The sequence below is a fragment of the Bison bison genome, unplaced genomic scaffold, assembly GCF_000754665.1.
Source record: "Bison bison bison isolate TAMUID 2011002044 unplaced genomic scaffold, Bison_UMD1.0 scf7180017864260, whole genome shotgun sequence".
Taxonomy (NCBI): Eukaryota; Metazoa; Chordata; class Mammalia; order Artiodactyla; family Bovidae; genus Bison; species Bison bison.
In genome coordinates, this window is record NW_011494832.1 from 10,819,220 (window position 1) to 10,843,060 (window position 23,841).

Genomic DNA, 23,841 nt, shown 5'->3' on the forward strand with positions numbered 1-23,841 from the left:
GTTTTTTAAAAATAATTAATTTTTGACTGTGCTGGGTCTTTGCTGTTGTGCTCGAGCTTTCTCTAGCTGCAGTGAGCAGGGGCTGCTCTTCATTGCAGTGCATGGGCTTCTCACTGTGGTGGCCTCTCGCTGTGGTTGCACAGCATGGGCTCTAGGTGCATGGGCTTCAGTAGTTGTGGCTCAAGGGCTTAGTTGCACTGCAGCATGTGGGGTCTTCTTGGACCAGGGATCAAACCCGTGTCCCCTGCAATGGCAGGCAGATTCTTTACCACTGGACCACCAGGGAAGTCCTATAGTTATTATTTTTAAGTTATACACAGTAGAAATGGGATTTCAGTCAGTCATCAGTCAGATAATCAGTTTAACTACCACAGTCTAGTATTACGTAAAATCAAAAGATTTTGGGACGGCTGTGTAAGGATATATGTGTAAGAATATATGTACAGAGCTTTCACTGTAGTGATAAATAAAGGAAACCTCCTAAATATTTATTGATAGGGTAGTAGTTGCAAACATAATACGATAAAAGTGTTAGTTGCTCAGTTAGGTTCAACTCTTTGTGACTCCATGGATTGCAGCCTGCTGGGCTCTTCTGTCCATGGAATTCTCCAGGCAAGAATACTGGAGTGGGTTGCCATTCCTTTCTCCAGGGAATCTTCCCAACCCAGGGATTGAACCCGCAGCTCCTGCATTGCAGGTGGACTCGTCACTATCTGAGCCACTAGGGAAGCTATAATACTACGGAATAGTATTAAAAATGACGTATTAAAGTTTACTTTGTGACACCAGCACAATGGCCAATTTGAAATGTAAGTCAAACTTATAATGAGATACCACTGGCAGGATGATATTGTACATGTAAAACAGCAAAGAGCAGGGCACTTTGAATAGAATGATTTCATTTTCAAAAAGCTACAGCAATGGGAATTCCCTGCCAGTCCAGTTACGACTCAGTGCTTTCATTGCCGAGGGCCCTTTGATTCCTGATTGGGTAACTAAGATCTCACAATCAGTGAGGCATGGCAACAAAACAAATCAAATAAACAACCCCCCCCCAAAAAAACCAATAAAACAAAACACAAACTACAAAACTACCACAAGCAAGACAATTAAAGTTATCAATATCTGAAAGAAGGAAGATTAACTATCTCCATATGCAGATGATATGATCTCATGCATAGGAATCCAAAGGAATACACTAAAAAATCATTGGAACTAAAAACAAGTTCAGCAAATTGTCAGGATGCAAGATCAACATACAAAAATCTATTGTATTTCTATATAGTATCAATGAATAAACCAAAAATGTATTAAGAAGACAATTCATAATACCACCACCAAGAATAAAATAAGAGTAGAATTGAGAGTCTAAAAATAACTCATATTTATGATCAATTGATTTTTCAAAGAAGATATTAAGACAATTAAGTGGGGGTAAAACAGGGGTCTTTTCATCAAATGGTGCTGGAACCACTGGCTATCCACATGCAAATGAATGATGCTGGATCCCTATTCCACACTACATACAAAAATTAACTCACAATGGATCAAACTGCTGACTCAGTTGATGACCAGAAGTTTTATGACCACTAGACTTTGGGAAGGGCATTACCCAGGGTGAGCTTTCGTCAGTACCAGGAAGAGGTAGAATGGAATGACTTCCCTGATACTTTCTAGTGTTAAGTCAACAAGAATTGAAATGTGATTTGTTTGGAGAGGTCAACAAAATAGGAAACAAAGGTTCAATTATTTTTTTTTTCTGACAGTGCCTAACCTACAGTGTTTTAGGAGAATCTTTAAGTTTCATTTGCTCAGCTATAAACTGGGAAGAAGGATGAGGTCTTTAGGCATGCTAAGGGAATTTAGACCAAAAAAAAAACCCCACTCCGATGCTTAGACCATATGCATAATATAGCTATTGAAAATATGTAAATCTTTTGTGACCTTAAGATTTCTTTTAAAAAATGTATACATAGGAGAAAAAAAGATGCTTCCTCCTTGGAAGAAAAGCTATGACAAACCTAGACAAAGTATTAAAACAGAAACCTCACTTTGCCAACAAAGGCTCGTGTAAGTCAAAGCTATGGTTTTTCCAGTAGTCGTGTACGGATGTGAGCGTTGGACCATAAAGAAGGCTGAGCACCAAAGAATTGATGCTTTCAATCCTTGGACTTTGAGGAGATCAAACCAGTCATTCCTAAAGGAAATCAACCCTGAATATTCATTGGAAGGACTGATGCTGAAGCTGAAGCTCAAATACTTTGGCTTCCCGATGTGAATAACTGATTCACTGGAAAAGACCCTGATGCTGGGAAAGACTGAAGGCAGGAGAAGGGGACGATAGAGGATGAAATGGTTGGATGGCATCACTGACTCGATAGACATGAATCTGAGCAAACTCTGGGAAATAGTGAAGGACAGGAAGTCCTGGTGTGTTGTAGTCCATTGGGTTGCAAAAAGTTAGACATGATTTAGTGACTGAACAACAGGAGAAAAAGAAGGGTCTTCCATTCAATTCCAACAGCCAGAAAAAGTGTTGAGTGAGGGAATTCCGATTTCTGCGAAGTGGAGAAAGCACAGCTGCACAAGAACAAAAACTTAAAATATTTTTGCTGCAGTAGCTTTTCTGCCTTTAATCCCTTTAATTGACTGCTCCCAGCTACACTGAAACACAGGGTCTGTTTGAAATAAATTGTGCTGAACAGTCTGGAAAAAAAAAGAAAGATCCTGGAAGAGCATTGTTCCAATCAGAACACAACCACATGTTTGAATTGGAAAAGTTGTGTTGGGTCTTCCAAATCTTAGGGGCAAACACACTTGTCTGGAGGTTTTGAGGTCAGAAGTCCACAGTCAGTTTCAGGGGGCTAAAGTCAAGGTGTGAGCTGGGCTGGTTCCCGCTGGAGGCTCTAAGGAAAACCCCATTCCCTTACCTTTTAGAGCTTCTAGAGGCTGCCTACATCTCTTGGTTTGTAGGCCCTCTCTCCACCTTCAAACAACATCCCTTCAGTCTTTTCTTTCATCATCACATTGCCTTCTTGTCTCTGACTCCTCCTTCCTTAGCTGATAAGGACCCTTATGATTACATTTGGGCCCACCCTGAAAATTCATGATACCCTCCCCCAAGGGCCTCAACTTCATCACATCTGGGAAGTCCCTTTTACCATTTAAGGCACTATTTACAGTTTTCAGGTATTAAGATATGATTAGGGGCTTTTATTCAGTCTGCTACTGGTAGGATTAATTATTTGTAAGTAAAATGGTTAAAGGGAAGCAAATTATTGACATCCTATTGCACTGCAGTCTTATTTACTATGACTTTGGAATATATTTTCTGCAATTAAAATGCTTTGAAGATGTATACTACATATCGATAGCTTTTGCTATATATGTATTCAAGACTATGCAATTTGGAGCTATGTTTTCTAGAAATGGTTGTGGGGGCCACTGAAAATTATAAGAGGAAGGACCAAATGACATTTTGCTTTACAAATCTCTGTGTGTTGGCAGTGCCTTTGGAGGAGAGGAAGACTGGAAGCAAAGAAATGTGTTAGGAAAGTTTGGCAGAATCTCAGGGACAGTTAATGACGGTTTCAGCTAGGGCAGTGGCCACACACTGTGACTGGCATCCCTGCCAGGGTCAAACGCCTGGGACGAAGCAGCCACAAAAGGTGGGAGGGAAGGCTGAACCAGATTCCAGGGCAGCACTGGGTAGAAGCCTGCCCACGCTGAGTCAGAGGTTCCAAGGGACATGGATCTCCTGGGTTGAGGCACTGTTAGGTATATTGGGTTTGAGTGCTAAATATTTGTGGACTTGGAATGAGTGGTGCTAGGTGGAATGAGGGCAGGGATGCAACATCAGCTGAGAATAAGAGCAAAATCAGGGGATGGAGCTGCCACAAGGTGGCGCTTAAAGGAGCGGACTCTGGGTGAGGGACGCTGACAACTTGTGACCAACGCCAACTGCAGAGGAACTTCAGGAAAGCCACTTTTCCTTGTTTTTTTCTTTTTTCAACTGTATTAGGTTTCTTGTGAACCATTGGAGCACATTATCCTCTCTTCTTCCTCCTGGTTCTTTCTACAATTTGACGTTTTCCCTTATATTGAGGAAAAATCTTCCTATTGAGATATTGCAAATTTCCAATAAGGGACAATTGTTGTTCAGTCGCTAAGTCATGTCCGATTCTTTGTGACCCCCATGGACTGCAGCACGCCAGGATCCTCTGTCCTCCACCATCTCCCGGAGTTAAGGGACAATAAGGGCAGTGAATCCTGTCCCTTGAATCTCCACGTTTCTCACTAACCCACAGCTTCCCACACTTCCCAGACACAAGAAGCTCAAAGGATAAAGTGGAATTTCTTCTTTTACACCTACATCTCTGGGAAGCAAAGGGCACACCCAAGTTTGGGGAACACATCTGAGCTGGGAGAACCAAGAAACCTGCAAGACACAGGATCCCAAATCCGTGCATGTGGCGGGGATAGTACAGGGGTCTATGAAGTATGACAATAGGGGGAGACCTGTGGAAGCTCTCAAGTGGGAGTCAGCCGGACCTCCAAGCGAAAGTGAAGTGAAATGGATGGTAAGAATCTCAGCAGCTGGGCAAGAGCCAGACCCTGACGTGTTCCGGGAGTGTTTGCGGCTTCCTGGCTGTGCAGCTCAGACACATCGCTGCGTCGCTTATTCCTTACATCAATGGTTATTTTACATCCTCTACCTACCAGCCACAATGCTGGACTGTGCAGGTACAGAACTCCAGGAATTCTTGCAGCGACATCAATCTGGTGACACGGATTTGGCACCATGGCCAGCTGCAAGCAGACCCACGTGCCTCGGGGCTCCGTTACTACTCGCTGGGGGTGGTGGTGGGGAGTCACTCCCAGTTGCCACTCCCAGTCCATAGCCCTCGCCTGCTTTGGCAAGGTTCTGCCAAGTGGAAGCCCCAACAACGCCAGAAGAAGAAAGAAATTGATGGTGTCTGAGACAAGTTCAGGCTGCCACCCAAGAAACCTGTAAATGCCTAAGTCATAGCTCCTGGTGATTTTTCGTGCAAGAATATTAAGAGATCAGGACTCCTGCAGTCAGTATGGAATCCACGTTGGCTATATGCTTATCAGAACTCAAAACAGTTCAGGATCATTCACTCTGGCAAAAACACATCTCTGGAATGGATGTTATCAGCTCCTCCTGCACACTGGAGGAAATTGGACACTGTGGTTTAGATAACCCTGGAGAGCTTGCAAGTTTAAGAGGCTTGGTTGCACAACACCCAAGATATTAACAGCAATTCATATTCAGTCCTGATGACAGAAAATTCTTGTATTCAGGGAATGCTTCCTAATTCTTGTATAATACAACAGAAAGGGCAGAACCCAAATGTAGCAGCTGAGACAGAAAGTCAAGGATCAATCACATGCTTACTAAACTAGACACAATGAGATAAGTGCTGAAACGCATCAGGAAAACAGCAACGATGCAAGAAATGACAAAACTCAAGACAGAACTTTGAGATCTTGAGTGCTTCTTACATGAGCAATTGTTTTTAAAAGTATTTATTTATTTATTTGGCTGTGTCAGGTCTTAGTTACAGCGGCATGCCAACTCTCAGTTTCGGCATGTGGAATCTAGTATCCTCACCAGGGAAACCCAGGCCCCCTGCATTAGGAACGTGGTGTCTTAGCCACTGGGCTACCAGGGAGGTCCCAGCAATTGTTTTAAGAGGCCAGAACACTGATTGATTGTGAGGAACTGAAATCGTGCAACTCAGACTGGGACTTGAAACCATGATCTTTTGATGGAGATCACACACCTGTTCTGAGGACGTAATGAAGCTCAGGTTCTTGATGTCTCATCACAGAAAGAATTCAGCAATTGACAAAGTGGTAGCAAAGAAGTGGATTTATTTAGAGAAAAACACACTCCCCAGATGTGGGCCATCTTGGAAGGCAAGAGGCCTTGAGAGAAACAAGTGGATATGAAACAGGAGGGAAGGAGGCAGGGCACAACCTTTACAAAAATGACACAGCAATAGGACATGACAAAAACTGGTCAGAACCAACTAGGTCCAAGATGGCAGACAAGTCAACCTCCAGTAGACCTTAAGCCTCGGTATACACTCACTGTAACATACTAGCATGCTAAATGATATACCCATCAGTGTTATGACAGATCCCGCAAGCCGAGTAGTTGTGGCGCACAGGCCTAAGTCGCCCTCCGGCATAAGCAGCAGGGATCAACCCGTGTCTCCTGCATTGGCAGGCAGATTCTTAACCACTGGACCACCAGGGAAGCCCTCCCCTGTCTTTCAAGTGTGGGTTCTGCCCACCGTTCCCACAGTGGGAGCTGTTCCGAGGACACAGCTTTGAGAGCGAGGTGTGGTTGAAATCATCTGGACTAAAGGCGTGACTGAAGCCTGTCAAGGCCTCTATAGAATAAAGATTCTTGTGGGTGAGTAGGGAGATCTACTTCTCTTGTTGCTGTCCAGAATAAGCTTCAATTGTTATAATAAGTTCCCTTGCTTATTTTAAACCTGTCACCTACCAACCTGGAGCGGTCTACCTCTTTCTTTCATCTCTCCCTGCCCTCTGTGAACGGGGGCTGCTTTCAGAGTTTACTTAGGAAGCCCTGGAGGTTTTGAACCAACAACTAGGTCCTTTACCTCCCTCAAGTCTTTTTCTTTTCTTTGGCTGCAGCTGGTGGCATGTGGGATCTGTGTCCCCCAACCAGAGATGGAACTCTGGCCCTGTGCAGTGGAAGCATGGAGTCTTAATCACTGGACCACTTGGGAAGTCCCAAATCTTTTTTTTCAAGTGGCACTCTTAATTGGGATTCTTTCAAAGCAAACTCAGTGACGAAGACCTGGGTGCAGGTAGTTTACCTGGAAGATGATCCCAGGAACTACGGTGAGGGAATAGGGAGTAAAACAAGGAGAGAGGGAGGCAAGTATATAGAGGGCACGTCTAAATAATAGTGCCACCAGGGCTCCACTCTGCTGGAGGCCCTGAGACTATGTAGAACATTTACCCACTGATACTCATCCCTCACTGTTCGGAGTTGCTCCCAGGAATATTACTCCCTGGCAGTTTGGGCCTACCCTGCATGGCTTGTTTCCAGATAATAGTCTCAGCCTGAGATAGGAGCTGCTGTCATAGGTGGGAAGGATCTGCCAGAGGTAGCCTCGTCTGAGGTTGTCTGAGGGGGTATGGAAGAGGCACCCTCAGAGTCTGCTGGACACCTTCTCAGTGCTGCCTGCCTAGGCTGCTCTAACTGAACCTGGAACCTGTATTTCACAGCTTCTTTGCTCTCTTGGCCTTTTCTGTTGCACGTATCCCTTTAGAATACATAATTTATTGTCATACGTTGCTTTTTTTTTCTTGTCTTACTTCCGACTCTTGTTCATTGATGTATATCCTAATTCCTAACCAAATGGCCTGGCATAGAGTAGGCCCTCACAAAGTAATTATTAAATAAATGCATGAAATCCTGGCTTTTTGATACCCAGTGGGAAAACTGGATAACTTCATTTGTTGGAAGAAGTGTTGGAAGAAGCTTTAGGAAAAGAACACAGTCAAACTGCCTCATGTACAAATGTGTACTATGGGGACAATAACTCAGATTCACTGATGTCCAGGACCTGTCTTTTCTAAAATACTTTGCTGCTTGTTATTACAACCATAGTATAATTTTGATTACTAATTAAACTCTACTGTAGTTCCCTTAATACTCAGTTTTCAAAGTGTCACCACATATATTATCTCATCTGATAGGTAAAGCAACTTTATCACATAAAGCTAAAATTATTTACTATTTATTCCCTTTGTTGAGAATCTAAGTAATTTTTGAATTCCCTTCTGAATTCAGAACAGTCTCTCAACTCCTCTCTGTCCCCTGACAATACTCTTTTTTTACCAGTTTTAAAAGTGGAGAAGGCAATGGCACCCCACTCCAGTACTCCTGCCTGGAAAATCCCATGGACGGAGAAGCCTGGTAGGCTGAAGTCCATGGGGTCGCTAAGAGTCGGACACGACTGAGGGAATTCATCTTCACGCTTTGGAGAAGGAAATGGCAACCCACTCCTGTGTTCTTGCCTGGAGAGTCCCAGGGACGGGGGAGCCTGGTGGGCTGCTGTCTATGGGGTCACACAGAGTCGGACATGACTGAAATGACTCAGCAGCAGCAGCAGCAAGCATATCTAAGGTTCAGGAATAATTAAGTCTCAGTTGCTATGGCTTTTGGGAGACCTTATTTACTTACTTATTTATTTTTTGGCTGTGCTGCATAGCATATGGGATCTTAGTTTCTGACCAGGGATCAAACCCGTGCCCCCTGCAGTGGAAGTGCTGAGTCCTATGGATTGCCAAGGAATTCTCAGACCTTGTTTTCTTGAACCAATTGTGATGACATAAGTTTCTTCTCCTCTAATTTTATCTAATGTGTCCTAAAAGAGCACAGATTTTGGACTACTAAATTGCTTAGAAACATTAAAGAAAGCTGACTACTGCATACTAGGGCTTTGATTTCCTCTTTGTTACAGGAAATCTGTTTTTGCACATATTGACTATTGTGTCATAATAAGTAAACAAGAAAAAGGACAGAGTTTTGGGAGGAGGAAGAGGCTATGATCTCTAGTGAGAGGAACCCTACTGCTATCTCACTGTGGACATGTTCAGTCATGTGGCCTCATAAATCACACTTGAAACCACTTGGCCAAGAGTCAGATTTAGTGTGCCCGAACCAACCAGCTCAGAAATGACAAGGAGGGAGCCAAGGAAGGTGAGCTGAGGCCACAAAGGGTCCAGGCCTGCACAGAGTGTAACTTCAGGCTACACATTTGTGTTGGCTGCTATAGTTTACTCACTGGGCACTATCTCCAGAAACAAATGTTAAAGAATAACTCAGAATAGTTACTCGCACGGAGATTAGTATTTTCCAAGCAAATAATGTATCCACATGTGAGCGAATCAGTGGAGAGAATGAGTTAGGCACAAAGGCAAAATGAGGATGTGGTAGATTGCTACACTGGTGGTCCTTAGGGAATCAGTGAACCTCCCAGTATTCACACCCCAGCGTAGCCCCTTCCACACTAAACCTGGACTTGGCCATGTGATTTACTCTCATCTAGGGGACACTAGCAAGCGTGATGAGAACAGAGGCTTGACAAGCACTCATACCTTGGAGCTTGTCTTCTTGGATTACTCTCTGTGGAAGCCAGAGCCATGTAAGAAGTCCAGCCACCCAGAGACAGCCAAGCTGTGAGGCTGTCAAAGTCAGCTACATAGCAAGGCCACACAGAGAAGCAATGAGGTATCATACATGCAAATGAAGCTTCTTGAGTCTTCCAGACCAGGTACCAGCCACCAGCTAAATGCAGCTGAGTGATTCCAGCTGATGCCATACAGAATGGAATAACCACACAGCCAAGCCGTCAGTCAGTCTAGCCTACAGAATCAGGGGAAATAACCTATTGTTTTAAGCTACAACATCATGCAGTGATTTTTATGCAGCAATGAATAACTGCAACCAAGATTTACAAGAGAAAGGGAAGAAAGAAAACTGCATTCTGAGAATAGTGAATCTTATTTGTCTACTTTTGGAGTAAGCTGAGTAGCTGGCATCCAGCAAAGAAGTCAGTCTGATATTCTGTCCTCAAGTAAACTGTCCAGGGATATCAAATAAAACAATTTTTGTTGTTTACTGATTCTCAAGAAAACCCTGAAGGTTTACCTACAGAACTTATTGTATAATATCAGCCAATGTCCTTCTGTTAGTACTTTTGACTTTAATTAGTTCAGGTTGAACAGTGTCTCTTGTTAGAATTTTATAAAAGAAAATAGAGATTGGGAAAAGACCCAACACAAAGTGGCCTGCAGAATCTGAACCCTCCCTCCGCCAACCCCACCCTAACTTCTTTTCTTCTGTTAAAAACAGCATCAATGACATATATACACTACCATGTGTAAAACACCTAGCTAGGAGGAAGCTGCTGTATAGCACAGGAAGCTCAGCTCGGTACTCTATGATAACCTACTGGGATGGGATAAGGGGGTGGGAGGGAGGTTCCCGAGGGAGGGGATACATGTATACACATAGCTGATTCATTTTGTTGTACAGCAGAAATGAACACAACACTGTAAAGTAGTTATATTCCAATAATAACATTTAAAAAAGAATAAAATAAAAACAGCATCAGGGACTTCCCTGGTAGTCCAGTGGTTAACAATCTGACTAGCAATGCAGGGGATGCAGGTTGTATCCTTGGTCAGGGAACTAAGATCCCAAGTGCCACGAAGAAACCACGCCTGGGTGCAACTACTGAGCCTTGCATGCCACAGCTAGAGAGTTCAAGTGCTGCCGAATAGATATTAAACAAAATAAAACAAAAACAGCATCAGTGTCATCAGCAGTTTGTCTGTCCAGCCCTTTAGTCAACAGTCAGAACTACCTAAAAATGGACTATCTTAAGCTCAGGGCCTTGCAAACATCCCTGGAGCCTGAGTTCCAACCATGGTATTGCACCAAGGAGGCAAGGGTGGAGGGGCACTTGGGAGGCAGGGTCCTGGAAACGAGAGTTACTTCTCAAGGCCAAGTGGTAACTGGGATCTTCCTGAATGGTGGGACTAAGAGGATGACAAAAACAAAATACAAAAAGGACAAAGAAGAGGTCAACTGGTGACAGAGAAATGCAACAGAAACAGGAAAGAGCTAAAACATTCACAGAATGGAATTACACAAAATTAAGCAGAATTAAAATTTATTTGGAAGACAAGGTGAGTCCATCACGGGTGACTGGAGCTCTGAGGCTGCACTTTCTTCTTAGGAAGCTGGGCTGGAATGGGGTGGGCTGTGTTTGGCAAGGGCTGTGGTGGTTTGGGATCTAAGTAGATGAGTAGAATTAGTTTTTGAAGACTGGCACTTTTCACACCAACCCAAAACTCACCCATTTGTCCTCTGCAGCTGTCTGTTACCCATTGTCTCTACTCCCTGGGTTAACCCCCATTTTCTCAACCACCTCTCACCTGCCTGGTTCCCCAGCTGGGCCTCGGGCCGGTCTCCCCAGAGCACATGCCTCGGGTCGTTGAGGAACCGTTGGCTGCGCTGGCATGTCAGGCAGGTCTGTACAGTCCAGCGCTGACCCTTGCAGCCTGGAATGCATGTGGGAGAAAGACAGTGCCCAGGTTTAGGAGAAGAAAAGGTCTCCTGAACCCAGTGTTGCCTCCATTGTTTTCTAGTAGGGATTCTCCTCCCTCCCCATCTTGAACGCAAATTTGATGGCGTCAGGTCCCTGAACAAAGTCTATCATTTTCTTGGCACCCTTTAAGACAAAGTCCAAACTCCTTAACGAGACTCTTCAAGATCTGCCCTGTTTCCCTCTCCCACCTCAGGTCTTGCCCTTGCCCACCTCAAAGCCCACCTCCTGAACTCTCAGTTCCTTGACAGCAACACAGGCTTTCTTTCCTGCTGCTACTGCTAAGTCACTTCAGTCGTGTCCGACTCTGTGTGACTCCATGGACAGCATTCTACCAGGCTTCCCCGTCCCTGGGGTTCTCCAGGCAAGAACACTGGAGTGGGTTGCCATTTTCTTTCCTGAGACCTCACAAATGGCAAGGACTTCCATCTCCTACTCCCCTGCTCTTGTAATGAACCTCACCATCACTGGTTTAAATAACTTAGTATTCTACTCCCCTAACTGAAGCATTTTTCTGCTACTGCTAAGTCGCTTCAGTCGTGTCCGACTCTGTGCGACCCCATAGACGGCAGCCCACCAGGCTCCCCTGTCCCTGGGATTCTCCAGGCAAGAATACTTGAGTGGGTTGCCATTTCCTTCTCCAATGCATGAAGGTGAAAAGTGAAAGTGAAGTAGCTCAGTCCTGTCTGACTGACCAACCCCATGGACTGCAGCCTACTGGGCTCCTCCGTCCACGGGATTTTCCAGGCAAGAGTACTGGAGTGGGGTGCCATCGCCTTCTCCGAAGCATTTTTCTAGGCTATTCTAATTGTTCCTGTCTTAGTCCATCCCATGAGACCATATTTCAATGAGAATGTTGATTCTAGAGAAATCCTTGACACATCTCAGAAAAATAATTCTTGAGTGAACGAATGAAGATAGGAATCATCCTCTATGATGTCAAATAACATCTATTATCATGGCCGGGCGAGGTTGCCTCTCAGGGCAACATCATTTTTCTACTGCCCAGATCTGTCTGTCCAAGTAGAGTTAACAACTCAGAGAAAGCCACCGACTCAAATCCCACACCTGGCACGCGTCTGCCTCGAGAAAGGGATCACTACCCGTCCCCTCCCCAGCCCACAGGTGTTCCTCATACATCCCACCTCAGCAAGAGGGAGTACTCACGTCTCTGGCGCTGGGTGCAGGTCAGACCCGGGATGAGGAGGGAAGAGCAGCCACGGCAGAGAGTTCGCTTCACCGAGGGGTCCCTGGGGGCGGAGGCAGGTGGTGGTCTGGACGCCCGCTCTCCCTCTCTAGTCTTTCCCCCGTCCCGCTCCCTGCCGGGCTCCATAACCCCTCTTACCGCCGTAATACAAGCCGCTTCGCTATGGTCCTCTCCGTGTGGCAGTAAAATCTCGCTAGCGCCTGGTTCTCTGGATCCTGAGCGAGGACGCAGTGGGCGGCCTGGGGGAGTGAGCCGTCACTGGGGGCTCTCCTCATTGGGCTCCCCGCCGTGCGTGCGCCGTGGACTCACCTGGTACAAGAAGTTGAGCCTCTGGAAGGCCTCGCGGTCCTTCACCGTCCCCGCCATCCGCGCTGCGCGAGCTCTCCACACGCGACCGTCCACAGGCCCCGCCCCCAGGATACCCACGCCCCCGGCGTCCGCGCAAGACCTCCTGGGAATTGTGGTTCCGGGAGCCATGTGCGCTCCTTTCTTTCTAGCCTTCCTTTCTCTGGCGCCACCCTGTGGCCTCACAGACCCAACTATTTGCAAATCCCCTCCGCCCCTGCAGAGTCCAGGGGCCTCCCCCTAGTCTTTCTCAAGCCAATAATTATATTAGGCAGAGACTGGAGAAGTTAGTTGAGCAGAAGTCTTAAACCCCTAAACATCGTCAGGACAGAAGACTCTTCTTTAGGCAGATAGGTTGGGAGATGGTTGCTGCTGCTAAGTCGCTTCAGTCGTGTCCGACTCTGTGTGACCCCATAGACGGCAGCCCACCAGGCTTCCCCATCCCTGGGATTCTCCAGGCAAGAACACTGGAGTGGGTTGCCATTTCCTTCTCCAAAGCATGAAAGTGAAAAGTGAAAGTGAAGTCGCTCAGTCGTGTTCGACTCTTCGTGACCCCATGGACTGCAGCCTAAGAGGCTCCTCCGTCCATGGGATTTTCCAGGCAAGAATACTGGAGTGGGGTGCTATTGCCTTCTCCAATGGGAGATGGTTAGGTGCAGTTTATACCCAGCTAGACTTTCTGCCCTATGCTCCTGAAGGCAAAGGCAGATGCCTGGAAGACCTACAGACAGAAGCAGCAGGTCTCCCTTTTTTTTTAAAAAAAGGCACTGGTGCCAGTGGGAGTGATGCTGGAAAGGATCATGAGGGTAGTGGAGGGAGGGAAGAGGGCTCCTGGCCCTTAGAAAGCACAGCTTCCTCCCAATCTTTTCCACTTACCAGATGCAGTGAGCACAGAAACCTTTCAACAGCATCCCCTCCCCCTGAAGAAACATCCCCTGTAGTACTTCACATCCCTCCCTTCGATCTCCGCCTCTCCTTTGCTGTTTGACCTCCTGCTTCTGCTTCATAATTAATACCACTCCTTCCTGAGGTTAGAAGTAGAGGGGCAGAATATGCATAAACCCTGAGATGGGGAGAGGGTAGCGATGTCAGCAGAGGATGAGAATTCTCTCCTCTCTCAACTACCGCCCCCCACACCTTGCCCCAATCAGGACTCCAGTTTGAAAGAAAAGGCTGAAATTTCCTCTCAGATTACTTTCACAAGGGCCTCCAGACTCAAATAAGGCATATGTTTAAAAGGCAGATATGCCCAGGCCCACTCCAGACCTCAATCAATCACTGAGGGCAAGCACCAGGAATATGCTTTTTTTTTTTTTTTTTTTGAGGCCACACTACAAGGCTTGTGGGATCTAAAGTTCCCCCACCAGGGATCAAACCCAGGCCCCCAACAGTGAAAATGTGGAGTGCTGACACTGGACTGCCAGGGAACTCCAAGGAACATGCATTTTTAACATTCAAGTTTCTAACACATCAACAGAGGTTACTGTCAAATTACCACAGGACACAAAGATTACTTCAGTGGATCCTTTGTTCCATATTATGTTTTACCAACCAAAGCATCTTGCCACAAAGAACCACAGTCAAGGCACAAAGGTAAGAGGAGAGTCTGGACGAAGTCCTGTTGAGGTGGTAGGAGGAGCTGAAATGCCCTCAATAAATTGCAGTTTCTTGTCCCAGTCTTCTGTGAACCCCTGATTAGCCAGTAGCAGATAATCCAGTCATTTTAGTTTGGTTTGGCATGCATTGCGTTACCTTTTCTGTAACATATGTACCCTATAGGTTGTTTATTTTGCCCTAACATTAAAATGATTTACATTCTCTGATAGGAGAAATGGCAAAACGTGAAGGATGGCAACAAACAAACAAAAAACCGGCTCTTATGAACACTAGTTTCAGGCCAGATGCACACAGGCCAAAGGAAGTTGCCTGTCTGGCTCTCCCCTAAACATGCTACCCTCTTCTACCCTGTCCCCAGGGTAAGGAAGACACCAGTTTCTTTCTCCCTGTCTGGCTTGGATACCTTAGCCAGGTAACAAGGCTGACAACTTGGGAGCAACTACTTGGAGCCATTCTTTAAGGCCAGGGCTTTGGATAGGAATGCTTTTCTCTTTCCTCTAATACCTGACTCTCCTTTCCAAGTTCCCTTGGGGAAGCAGTGAGAGGGTAGACATGTCCTGCATGATCTCTTGCATCTTGCCCCTCCAGATGAGCAAGGTAACAGCTCTTGGAAACAAACAACTACAAGAAAGCAGGCGACAAGCCAGGCCTGCTGAAGATGGAGGCAGGGACCTGGGTTCTCTTTCTTCCTACTCCCTCCTCCTCACATTCCTACCTCTGGCCAATCCTACTCATAATGGAACCGAAGAAACCCTTCTCTCTTTCATTAGTCTCTAGGAATCGGGTCCTTTAGCCCTCTTTCCTGACCTTCGTTCTAAACTTCTTGATGCCCAATCTCTGCCCTGAAAATAACTCCTCAACTTCTAGACCCATGAGAACAACTGTCATTCACCTTTATTTCAATTAGAGGTACAAAGACCCCTGAGATCTTCCTAAAAAAAAAACAAGTCTATTCTGGGTCAAAGAACCCCCTGAAAGGCTGTACAGGGGTTTCTGTTTCCTTCTCTGGTTTGAGCAAGTCAGACCCTTCCACAGACTTGTTGTTTCTGGAAAAGTCTCTCCTTCCTTCCCAACCGGTCCTTGTGCAATAGCAAATCCGATGGACTTCAGGGGAGACCACCCCCTGAGGACCAGCTCTCCACCCTGTCAGGAGGGAGACACTGCAGTGCTCTCGACCTAGTCCAGTCCTACCTACTCCTCCACATAAACCATTCGGGAAACCAAGGTGTTCTCCCACATGGTTCAGAACCAGAACCAGGCAGACACGAAGACATTCCAGCAGGTCACAGGAAGGAAGGCCTGTAGCTCTTGACCCTGCCTCACCCTGATGATTCCCATGCCCCGACCTGTCACTCCCAATCTGTTGGGGGCCTGATTGTGAGTGGTGCAGCATTCTTCCGACCCGCCCGGATGCCTGGATAGAAGAGGGGCCAAAGTTTCTCAGTAAAAGTATCAGTGAAGGTGTAGATATGAGAGCGGTCTGTGACGTTGTAAAAAGACAGTGTGCCGGCCTCATAGTCTAGGAATATGCCCACCCGCTTGGGTTTCACCTTGATGTGCAAAGGGGTAAAAGGCGTGGTGGTGGCTGCGTACTTGTCCCCGTTCCATAGCCGCACCCGCCAGTAGCCAGTCTCAGGAAGCGGGGTCAGTTCACCCTTTCGGCTCACGGAGTCCCGGCACACGCCCACTGCCCAGTGGGTCTTGTCGCCCACCTCCACCTCCCAGTAGTGTCGACCCGAGGTGAAACCCTCAGTAGCCAGGACGCAAGGGTAGAAGGTGAAACGCCGTGGTGTATCAGGGAGATCCCGGAGTCTTGTCTCCACGAACTTGACGCTCTTACGATCTTCCGACAGGACTAGATTAGGATGAGCAGTTTCAGGGTCCAGGGTCACATCCGCTGGCGGAAGAAGCCACAGTGGGGAGCTAGATGAGGATGGGAATAGCTAAACGCCCCCGCCTCACTCTTCCAGCCTGCCTTTACAGAGCCTGCCCCCTGAAAGCCCCCAGAACCCCATGGTTTGGTTAACCTTCTCAATCCTCAGTGTCACCTAAGGCGGGGGTGGAGAGGGGAGGGAACAATGGCTTCTCATCCTGGCCCTAAAATAAACAGGTAATGATCTCTTGACTCTGCAAGGGCTGGTGCTTGAGGCTCCTGCCTGGTCCTCCCTCTATTCCTCTGATATCACCATGCATTTCACTGGGTGGAGAAGTACAAGGCACAGACCAAGGGCCAGAAACAATGAAAAATGTTAAGAAGGATACAGCGCAAGAGAGCATTACAGTCTGGCGATGCGGTTACCATGTGTCTGTTTTCCTCCAACAGTCTGGCTTATGCCTGTTTTCTGAGTAAGTATTAATGAGACTCCCTTTCATTCTCAAGAGGAGACCAGTTTTCAGCAAATTATTTAACCTCTCTGGGTCCCTATTTAGAAAAGTGTGGGACTAAGAGGAGACCAGTTTTTGGCAAATTATTTAACCTCTCTGGGTCCCTATTTACAAAATGTGGGACTAAGAGCAGATGACACCTGAGGCTTCTCACTTTGAGTTCTGTGACTCAGAGTGAGATTAGAAGCCAGGTAAAGGAGTGGATGTGGATACAGGCATGAAAAGTGACAGCAGGGATAACTGAAGTCCAGATAAAGTAGGACCTAAAGACTTCCTTCTCTCTGTTGATTCCCTTTGCTAGTTTCCTTTTGGGAACAACTCACCAATTAGCTGTTTAAGGATTTTCCTTAGTGCAAAGTACTGTCGGGGGAAATTGCTGAAGTTCTTTTCCAGCTCTATGGATACTGAAGTCACCTCCATGGTCTTCACCTTCTCACATCTAGGAGGGATGGGGAGATAGGGGAAGAAAGGGCAGGGTCAGGGGAAGCTCCAGCTTAGTCACTATTCAGATGCTGTCATCTTTAGGGAGAAACTAAAATCATTCATCCTTGTACTTTCTCCTCTCTCAAGATAAGTACTCACTGCTTTCTCTTGCCTATCTATGGAAAGAAAGGTGGTCCCTTGGACAAATCCTTAAGAATGAGTTTTAGAACTTTCTGGAGGTATTGTTATATTTCATGCAAAGAGATATCACCCCTACTCCCCAACCCATTCCTCCTTCCATCTTGTTTGGACATGATTCTACCCACAGGCCCAGGCCGAATCTGGTTCTATTACATTATGTTGGTATCTACCCTACCAAGGAAGTCCTGATGCTCAAACGGTAAAGGGGAACAGACTAGTACTCCCAATCATTTGCTCTGTAATTGGCTTCATGGATGCAAAAACCCTTCTCCCTTTTTCTACCCAAACACTGCATGACTTTCCCATTCTTACTCCCCCAGCTCCTTACTGCACCCCTACTCTTTAAGCCAAGACCTAACTCACTCGAAGAGATACAAGAATCACTTACTTTTCCAGGGTACTTTTGACATCCTAGAGGAAGGAGAAAAGAAAGCAATATTGGTCCTGGTAGTCAAGGGCCCTACAGGCAAAAGGTTCCCCTCCTCCCCAAAGTTCTAGAACTATTAAACAGGCACAGGACAACCTAAGGGTCACAGTGCAAAGGGGACTAACTCCAGAGGGATCTGAGTACATCTTTCCCAACCTAACCCCCACCTTCAGCTCTCAGTCATCATGAAACTTGGTAATTGATGTCACTTCCAAATAGTTTCCTGTGTGTTTGTCTTTGTTCCTCAAGAACACCGGGAGCTTAATGCCAGGGATAGGATTGTCTGCTCTTTGCTCTGTCCCCCAAGTACCAACCACACACCTGCCTCCTCGAGAATCAGTAGAGATAGTTCTAGACTGCTGGCATAGGAATGAATCACTCTCTCCCATTGTGGTTTGGTATCCCTTGTCTAGTATTGGTTAATAAATATTAATAAGTGCGTGCCAATCCTGATTTGTGAATACTTGGGGTCCAGAAGACAAAGAAGACAAATCTCTGCCCCGCCAAGGATTTCCCAGTTTAATGTGGAAGGCAGAACACACATACATGAAAGGACATGAGAATAAATACCAAGCAATATATAACATGCAGGTAAATATACAACAAAGCCTCAATGATTCAAATGCTGGTAATGTGATCTCTAAGATAAGAAATATGTTTCCTGGAATCTTGCTAACACCATTCATTTGCTTAAGAAAACAGACTATTTCAAACATTTTAGAGGCACTATTTACATATCAAAAGCAGCATGTTACTATACATTATTTCAAGTGTCATCACACTATTTTTCTATTCTTTTTGAGCACTAGGTAAATCAAGTTCCAGGACTTAAAAGTAACAGTTACTGCATTTTACACAATTTTTAATGCATAGATTTTTCACTAATTTAGACTAGACTGCCCTCCTCTCAAAAAAGTGAGTTTTTTCTTTGGTACAAATTAAGCACGTAATTGTTGACAAGACATAAGAACACAGAAGTGATCAAAAGGGGATGTGAGAAATCAGAGAAGGCTTTCTGTAGAGAAAAATCCTTTGAGCATGTCTGGAAGAAAGAACTGGATTTAGAGAGGCAGAGTGGAGGAGTGAGCATTGCAGGCTGACAGAATGACCTGTGCAAAGCTAGACTGCGCTCGGCCTGAGTGGCTATGCAGGGGCAAAGGTCGAACCTTAAGCATCTCGAAGCCCGACTGTAAGCACTTGCCCTCCACCTCAGCAGCCAAGTGGGCGAGGTCCCGGCGCTTGTCTCCAAGGTGAGCAGCATTTTCTCGGAGGCGCTGTAGAATGTCCTGTTCCTCCTCCTCCAGCCGTGAAAGTAACACCTGCTGCTCTTCATCCAGCCGTCGGTGAAGCTCTTCAAATTCCTTTAGGATCTGCTGTCGGCGACTTTCCACCAGTCTCTGAGAACAGAGGGTGGGTGTTATGTTTAACAGGGTCAGTGGGGCATAGGATACCTTCCTCACCCACCATGTGTATGAATTCACAGACTTCAAGTGTCATTGGAAAGAGTTTAAAAGGACACTCATGTTTCTCTCCATTGATATTTCCTTCTGTAAAGAACGGCTCTATCCCCATTAGCACCCTTACTGATACCTTGGGATGAAGATCATTGAGATAAAAAAATAAACCAATGCTGAAAAATTATTTTATTTACTAAATTAACTTCTAAAAAGCATACTTTTATGTTGTAGTAAAAAAATTCAAGACATAAGAACTCAATAATATGACAAGTACTATTACAGAGATACCGCGGTAATACTGCTGCAATAATATGACAAGTACTAATAGCAGAGATGGCTCTGCTATCTCTTACTCTTAAGTTCTAGCTAACGCAAATTGTCAAGAAAAGCAAAACACAAATACTGGAAAGTTAGAGATTGTCATAATTTGTACACTGCAAGACATCTACTTGATAAAAACCATAGATGGAAAAACTGGAAAAGTATCAGAATCAGTAAGATTTTAGTAATGGACTGTTATAAAATATAAATTTAGATTTCAGGGCTGAGCCTGCTAAAGTTTCAAGTCACTTCAGAGACTGACAGTTTACACCCCAGGAATGGGTTATAGATGTGAAAAAATAAAAGGGGCATTGGGTCTGGAGGTGGGGATGAGGGAGAGGGAAGAAAGAGAATTCAAAAGTCACTGAAGGAAAGTTGGTGATTGGTGACAGTTTCTGAGACGACTGAAATGATAATTTACATTAAAAAAAAACCCACACCACAGTTCTATTCAAGCATTTAGCAGGTTTTTAAACCTTTTATTTCCTTCTCCATCCTTTACCCTTAAGAATGTGATCAATAGGAAGAGGAAAGCTAATGATTAGGAATAAGCTTCATTTTCACAGATTTTAAGTGTTTCAAGACAATAACTTTTTAAAGTTTACCTTTGCAATCAAAATTAGTTCAACTTTTTAAAATTTCAAATGTGTGTTTTTAAAATGCATAAAGGACTAAGGTAATAATACTTGCTTCCTGTTGAAATGTTGTCATTGTTAAAAAACAAACACACACTAGTGTTCCCACTAATGTCAAACCTGTTTAGTTCTTGGTAATCCCTAAATCTCATTTATTTCTTCTGGAAGGCTTTAATGACGTTGAGTTTCTCTGCCATATTCTTGGGAATTTGCAGCTGTGCTTTTTGTGTCTGTTGTTTCTATTTTCTCTACCTGACAGTAAGCTCAAGGAGGGCAAGGACCATGTTTTTGGTCATCAATGGCCCGGTGTCAAAGACAGGGTGTGGCCTATACTGGAAGCTTAATAAATATTTATTGATTCCTGCAGAATCAGTCGGAGAAGGCAATGGCACCCCACTCCAGTATTCTTGCCTGGAAAATCCCATGGACGGAGGAGCCTGGTGGGCTGCAGTCCATGGGGTTGCTCAGAGTCGGACACGACTGAGCGACTTTACTTTCCCTTTTCACTTTCATGCATTGGAGAAGGAAATGGCAACCCACTCCAGTGTTCTTGCCTGGAGAATCCCAGGGATGGGGGAGCCTGGTGGGCTGCCGTCTATGGGGTCGCACAGAGTCGGACACGACTGAAGCAACTTAGCAGCAACAACAGAATTAGTATCTCTGGTTTTGCCACATAATGGCTGTATGATCTTGGACTAGACACTGATTCAAGTTCTGTTTCCTTCTGTGTAAACTGGAGATAACAAGACTTACCCTATAGGGTATCTAAGTTCACTCTTGCCTAATATGCTTTGCTGGACTCCCTTCTCCTTTTCTTGTACCTTCTCTGTGTTCCACTGGGGCCAAGGCTAGCCTGACCTCTTAGAACTTAAAACTGGGCAGAACCAAGCATAAGAACTAATACAATACTTGAAGTTTGGAATGTCATGAACACCTAATGAATTAATGCCAAGGAATCAATAAATACTAGTTATTTTTACTGTTAAAATTCATACATGTTTCACTATCCAATAGAAGAAATAAGGCAGATACCAAAATACCAGGCTACAAATATGATAATACTATAGAAAAGATGTGAAATTGTATGAAAATTAAGAAAGTGAATTTCTGAAGGGTCAGGAAAGGCTACATAGTAAATGGTTTTCATTTTAGGATGGACAGAATCCTATAGGTAGAAGATGGGAAGGGGAAGAACATTCTAGGAAACCATACTACCTAGCATACTCGAGCTTATGTGAATTAAGAGAATGTGGTCCTAATGTGGCTGGGGGGTTCTGGGAGCTCTCGGGCAGGTTCTTCATCCTTCCTCCCCAGTGCACCTTCCACATTCTCCAGCAAAGAGCCTCCTTCCTGCTCTACAAAGAAAAGGAGACCAGCGGCCATGAACTCCCTCAACTCGCCAAATCCTTCACCCCTTATATCCTTCTCCTCAAGTCTTAATCCATGGCAAATAATTTAAGTACAATGTTTAATGACAATCAAGCTTAATAAAATATCATCGTTTTTGAGAGAAGAGCATTTTTTAATAAACCAAAAATGGTGGATTAAATAATGCGTCATTAATGTTCAGTTAAATAATGTGTGGCTAATGTTCAGGGATTCCCTGGTGGCTAAGATGGTAAAGAATCTGCCTGCAATGGGTTTGATCCCTGGGTCAGGAAGATCCCCTGGAGAAGGGAATGGCAACCCACTCCAGTATTTCTGCCTGGAGAGTTCTATGAAGAGAAGGAACCTGGTGGGCTACAGTCCACAGGGTCACAAACAGTTGGACATGACTGAGTGACTAACAATGTTCAGTTATTGCCTGTAGGGCAGGCCAAATGGGACTGCCTGCCTTTACCTTGAGTTCGCCAGGCTTCTTCTCCTCAGCGGACTTACAGCGGCTGATCTCCTGCAGCTTCTGCTCCAGGGGCTCCAGGCACTTCTGCAGTTTTTCCTGAGAGGTGTGAAGTAGGAGAACAACATTTGTGGTTGGCTGGTACAGCCTATGTTCAGAGCTTAATCCATTTGTTTTAAACTACTTGCTTCCTATTCATCTTAGTTCAGTTCAGTCGCTCAGTCGTGTCCGACTCTGTGACCCCATGAATCGCAGCACGCCAGGCCTCCCTGCCCATCACCAACTCCCAGAGTTTACTCAAACTCATGTCCATCAAGTCGGTGATGCCATCCAGCCGTCTCATCCTCTGTCATCCCTTTCTCCCTCTGCCCCCAATCCCTCCCAGCATCAGAGTCTTTTCCAATGAGTCAACTCTTCGCATGAGGTGGCCAAATTACTGGAGTTTCAGCTTCAGCATCACTCCTTCCAATGAACACCCAGGGATAATCTCCTTTAGAATGGACTGGTTGGATCTCCTTGCAGTCCAAGGGACTCTCAAGAGTCTTCTCCAACACCACAGTTCAAAAGCATCAATTCTTCGGTGCTCAGCCTTCTTCACAGTCCAACTATCACATCCCTACATGACCACTGGAAAAACCATAGCCTTGACTAGATGGACCTTTGTTGGCAAAGTAATGTCTCTGCTTTTTAATATGCTATCTGGATTGGTCATAACTTTCCTTCCAAGGAGTAGGCGTCTTTTAACTTCATGGCTGCAGTCACCACCTGCAGTGATTTTGGAGCCCCCCCAAAATAAAGTCTGACACTGTTTCCACTGTTTCCCCATCTATTTGCCATGAAGTGATGGGACCAGATGCCATTCAGTTTTCTGAATGTTGAGCTTTAGGCCAACTTTTTCACTCTCCTCTTTCATCTGACCACCTCTTAATCAACTCCGTTCCTTGCTCATGAAGTGTCAACTTCCTATAGGTCCCTCCTCCTGCCACCAGCCTGTCTCCAAGCCTTCCTTGCTTGCAAAACTTTCATTGAATCTCACTGTGTCCAGTTGTCACCAACTCTCCGTTCTTCCCTAGCCCTATTCATTTTCTAACTGAAGGAATTGCCTGTACTGACAGTGACCTTATGTACCCTGATATCCTTCTTCTGTTTTTGGCCACATGGCATGCAGGACCTTAGTTCCCTGACCAAGGATTGAATCCCTGCAGCACTGGAAGCATGGAGTCTTAACAACTGGACTGCCAAGGAAGTCCCTGATATCCTTTTAAATTTGTTTTCCTATACAACTCTAACCACTTGCAAATGAAATAAAATCTTGATTATTCTGTGAACTACCATAAAGTCTTGTTTGTAAGACTTAATTAACATAATTAGGCAAACTACTTGATAAAGTGCTAAGACAGTAAAATCTCTAGTTCCTATTACTCAAACATTTACCCTGTGTCTCAGCAGTAAGTTAAACCAGGTGTCATGTTACCCATTAGCTGGGGAAGATGAAAACAGGCTGGTTTAGCTTAGCCTGGTTGGGATTATTCTAAAATGATGTTACCTGTTCCCAATACCAGTGGGTAAATAAGCGGTGTGCTGAGCAGGGGGACAGAATGAAGGAACCAGACCATTTTTCAGTTCTTCTTAAGTCTGAGATTCTCTGTGTGGTTTCATTCATTTATGAAAAATAGGGTACATTCTAAGACCACACATACTCAAATGTGTTACCAAAGTCAAGAAAGAAATTTGGCGGGTACTTCTTACTGCTCTTCTTCATGCCTGAGGACAACCAATCAGAGGGGACTATGTGCACTGTCC

General features: G+C 45.2%; 2 protein-coding genes across 4 annotated transcripts in view; both read right to left on the reverse strand.

Annotated features, from left to right (window-relative positions):
• Positions 1 to 10,315: 10,315 nt before the first annotated feature.
• Positions 10,316 to 13,105, reverse strand: RPP21 (ribonuclease P/MRP 21kDa subunit). Of its 3 annotated transcripts, none has more exons than XM_010848164.1 (5): positions 12,700 to 13,105; positions 12,529 to 12,629; positions 12,351 to 12,433; positions 11,014 to 11,139; positions 10,316 to 10,614 (listed from the first exon to the last, which is right to left on the reverse strand). In XM_010848164.1, exons 1-5 carry the CDS (start codon positions 12,865 to 12,867, stop codon positions 10,574 to 10,576), a joined length of 519 nt encoding a protein of 172 aa, XP_010846466.1. In that variant the 5' UTR covers positions 12,868 to 13,105; the 3' UTR covers positions 10,316 to 10,573. The 3 variants fall into 3 exon arrangements, with proteins under 3 accessions (XP_010846466.1, XP_010846465.1, XP_010846464.1); XM_010848163.1 differs by lacking the exon at positions 10,316 to 10,614 and adding an exon at positions 10,621 to 10,871 and having other exon boundaries at positions 12,529 to 12,605; positions 12,700 to 13,099; XM_010848162.1 differs by lacking the exon at positions 10,316 to 10,614 and adding an exon at positions 10,621 to 10,871 and having other exon boundaries at positions 12,700 to 13,094.
• Positions 13,106 to 14,249: 1,144 nt separating this feature from the next.
• Positions 14,250 to 23,841, reverse strand: part of LOC104994537 (E3 ubiquitin-protein ligase TRIM39) — a 12,056-nt gene continuing 2,464 nt past the window's right edge. Inside the window, exons 3-7 of the mRNA XM_010848165.1 lie at positions 22,042 to 22,137; positions 18,955 to 19,185; positions 17,750 to 17,772; positions 17,061 to 17,176; positions 14,250 to 16,249 (exon numbers count right to left, since the gene is read on the reverse strand). Coding sequence (XP_010846467.1) covers positions 15,702 to 16,249; positions 17,061 to 17,176; positions 17,750 to 17,772; positions 18,955 to 19,185; positions 22,042 to 22,137 — 1,014 coding nt within the window. The 3' untranslated portion in view covers positions 14,250 to 15,701. The remainder of the gene's footprint in view (positions 16,250 to 17,060; positions 17,177 to 17,749; positions 17,773 to 18,954; positions 19,186 to 22,041; positions 22,138 to 23,841) is intronic.

Coding starts and splice junctions, on each gene's coding strand:
- RPP21 (XM_010848162.1), bottom strand. CDS start 12,867: ATGGCTCCCGGAACCACAATTCCCAGGAGGTCTTGCGCGGACGCCGGG. Junction 12,434..12,528: donor AAGCGGCTTGTATTACGGCG/GTAAGAGGGGTT, acceptor CTCCGCCCCCAG/GGACCCCTCGGTGAAGCGAA. Junction 10,872..11,013: donor CCAGCTGGGGAACCAGGCAG/GTGAGAGGTGGT, acceptor TCATCTACTTAG/ATCCCAAACCACCACAGCCC.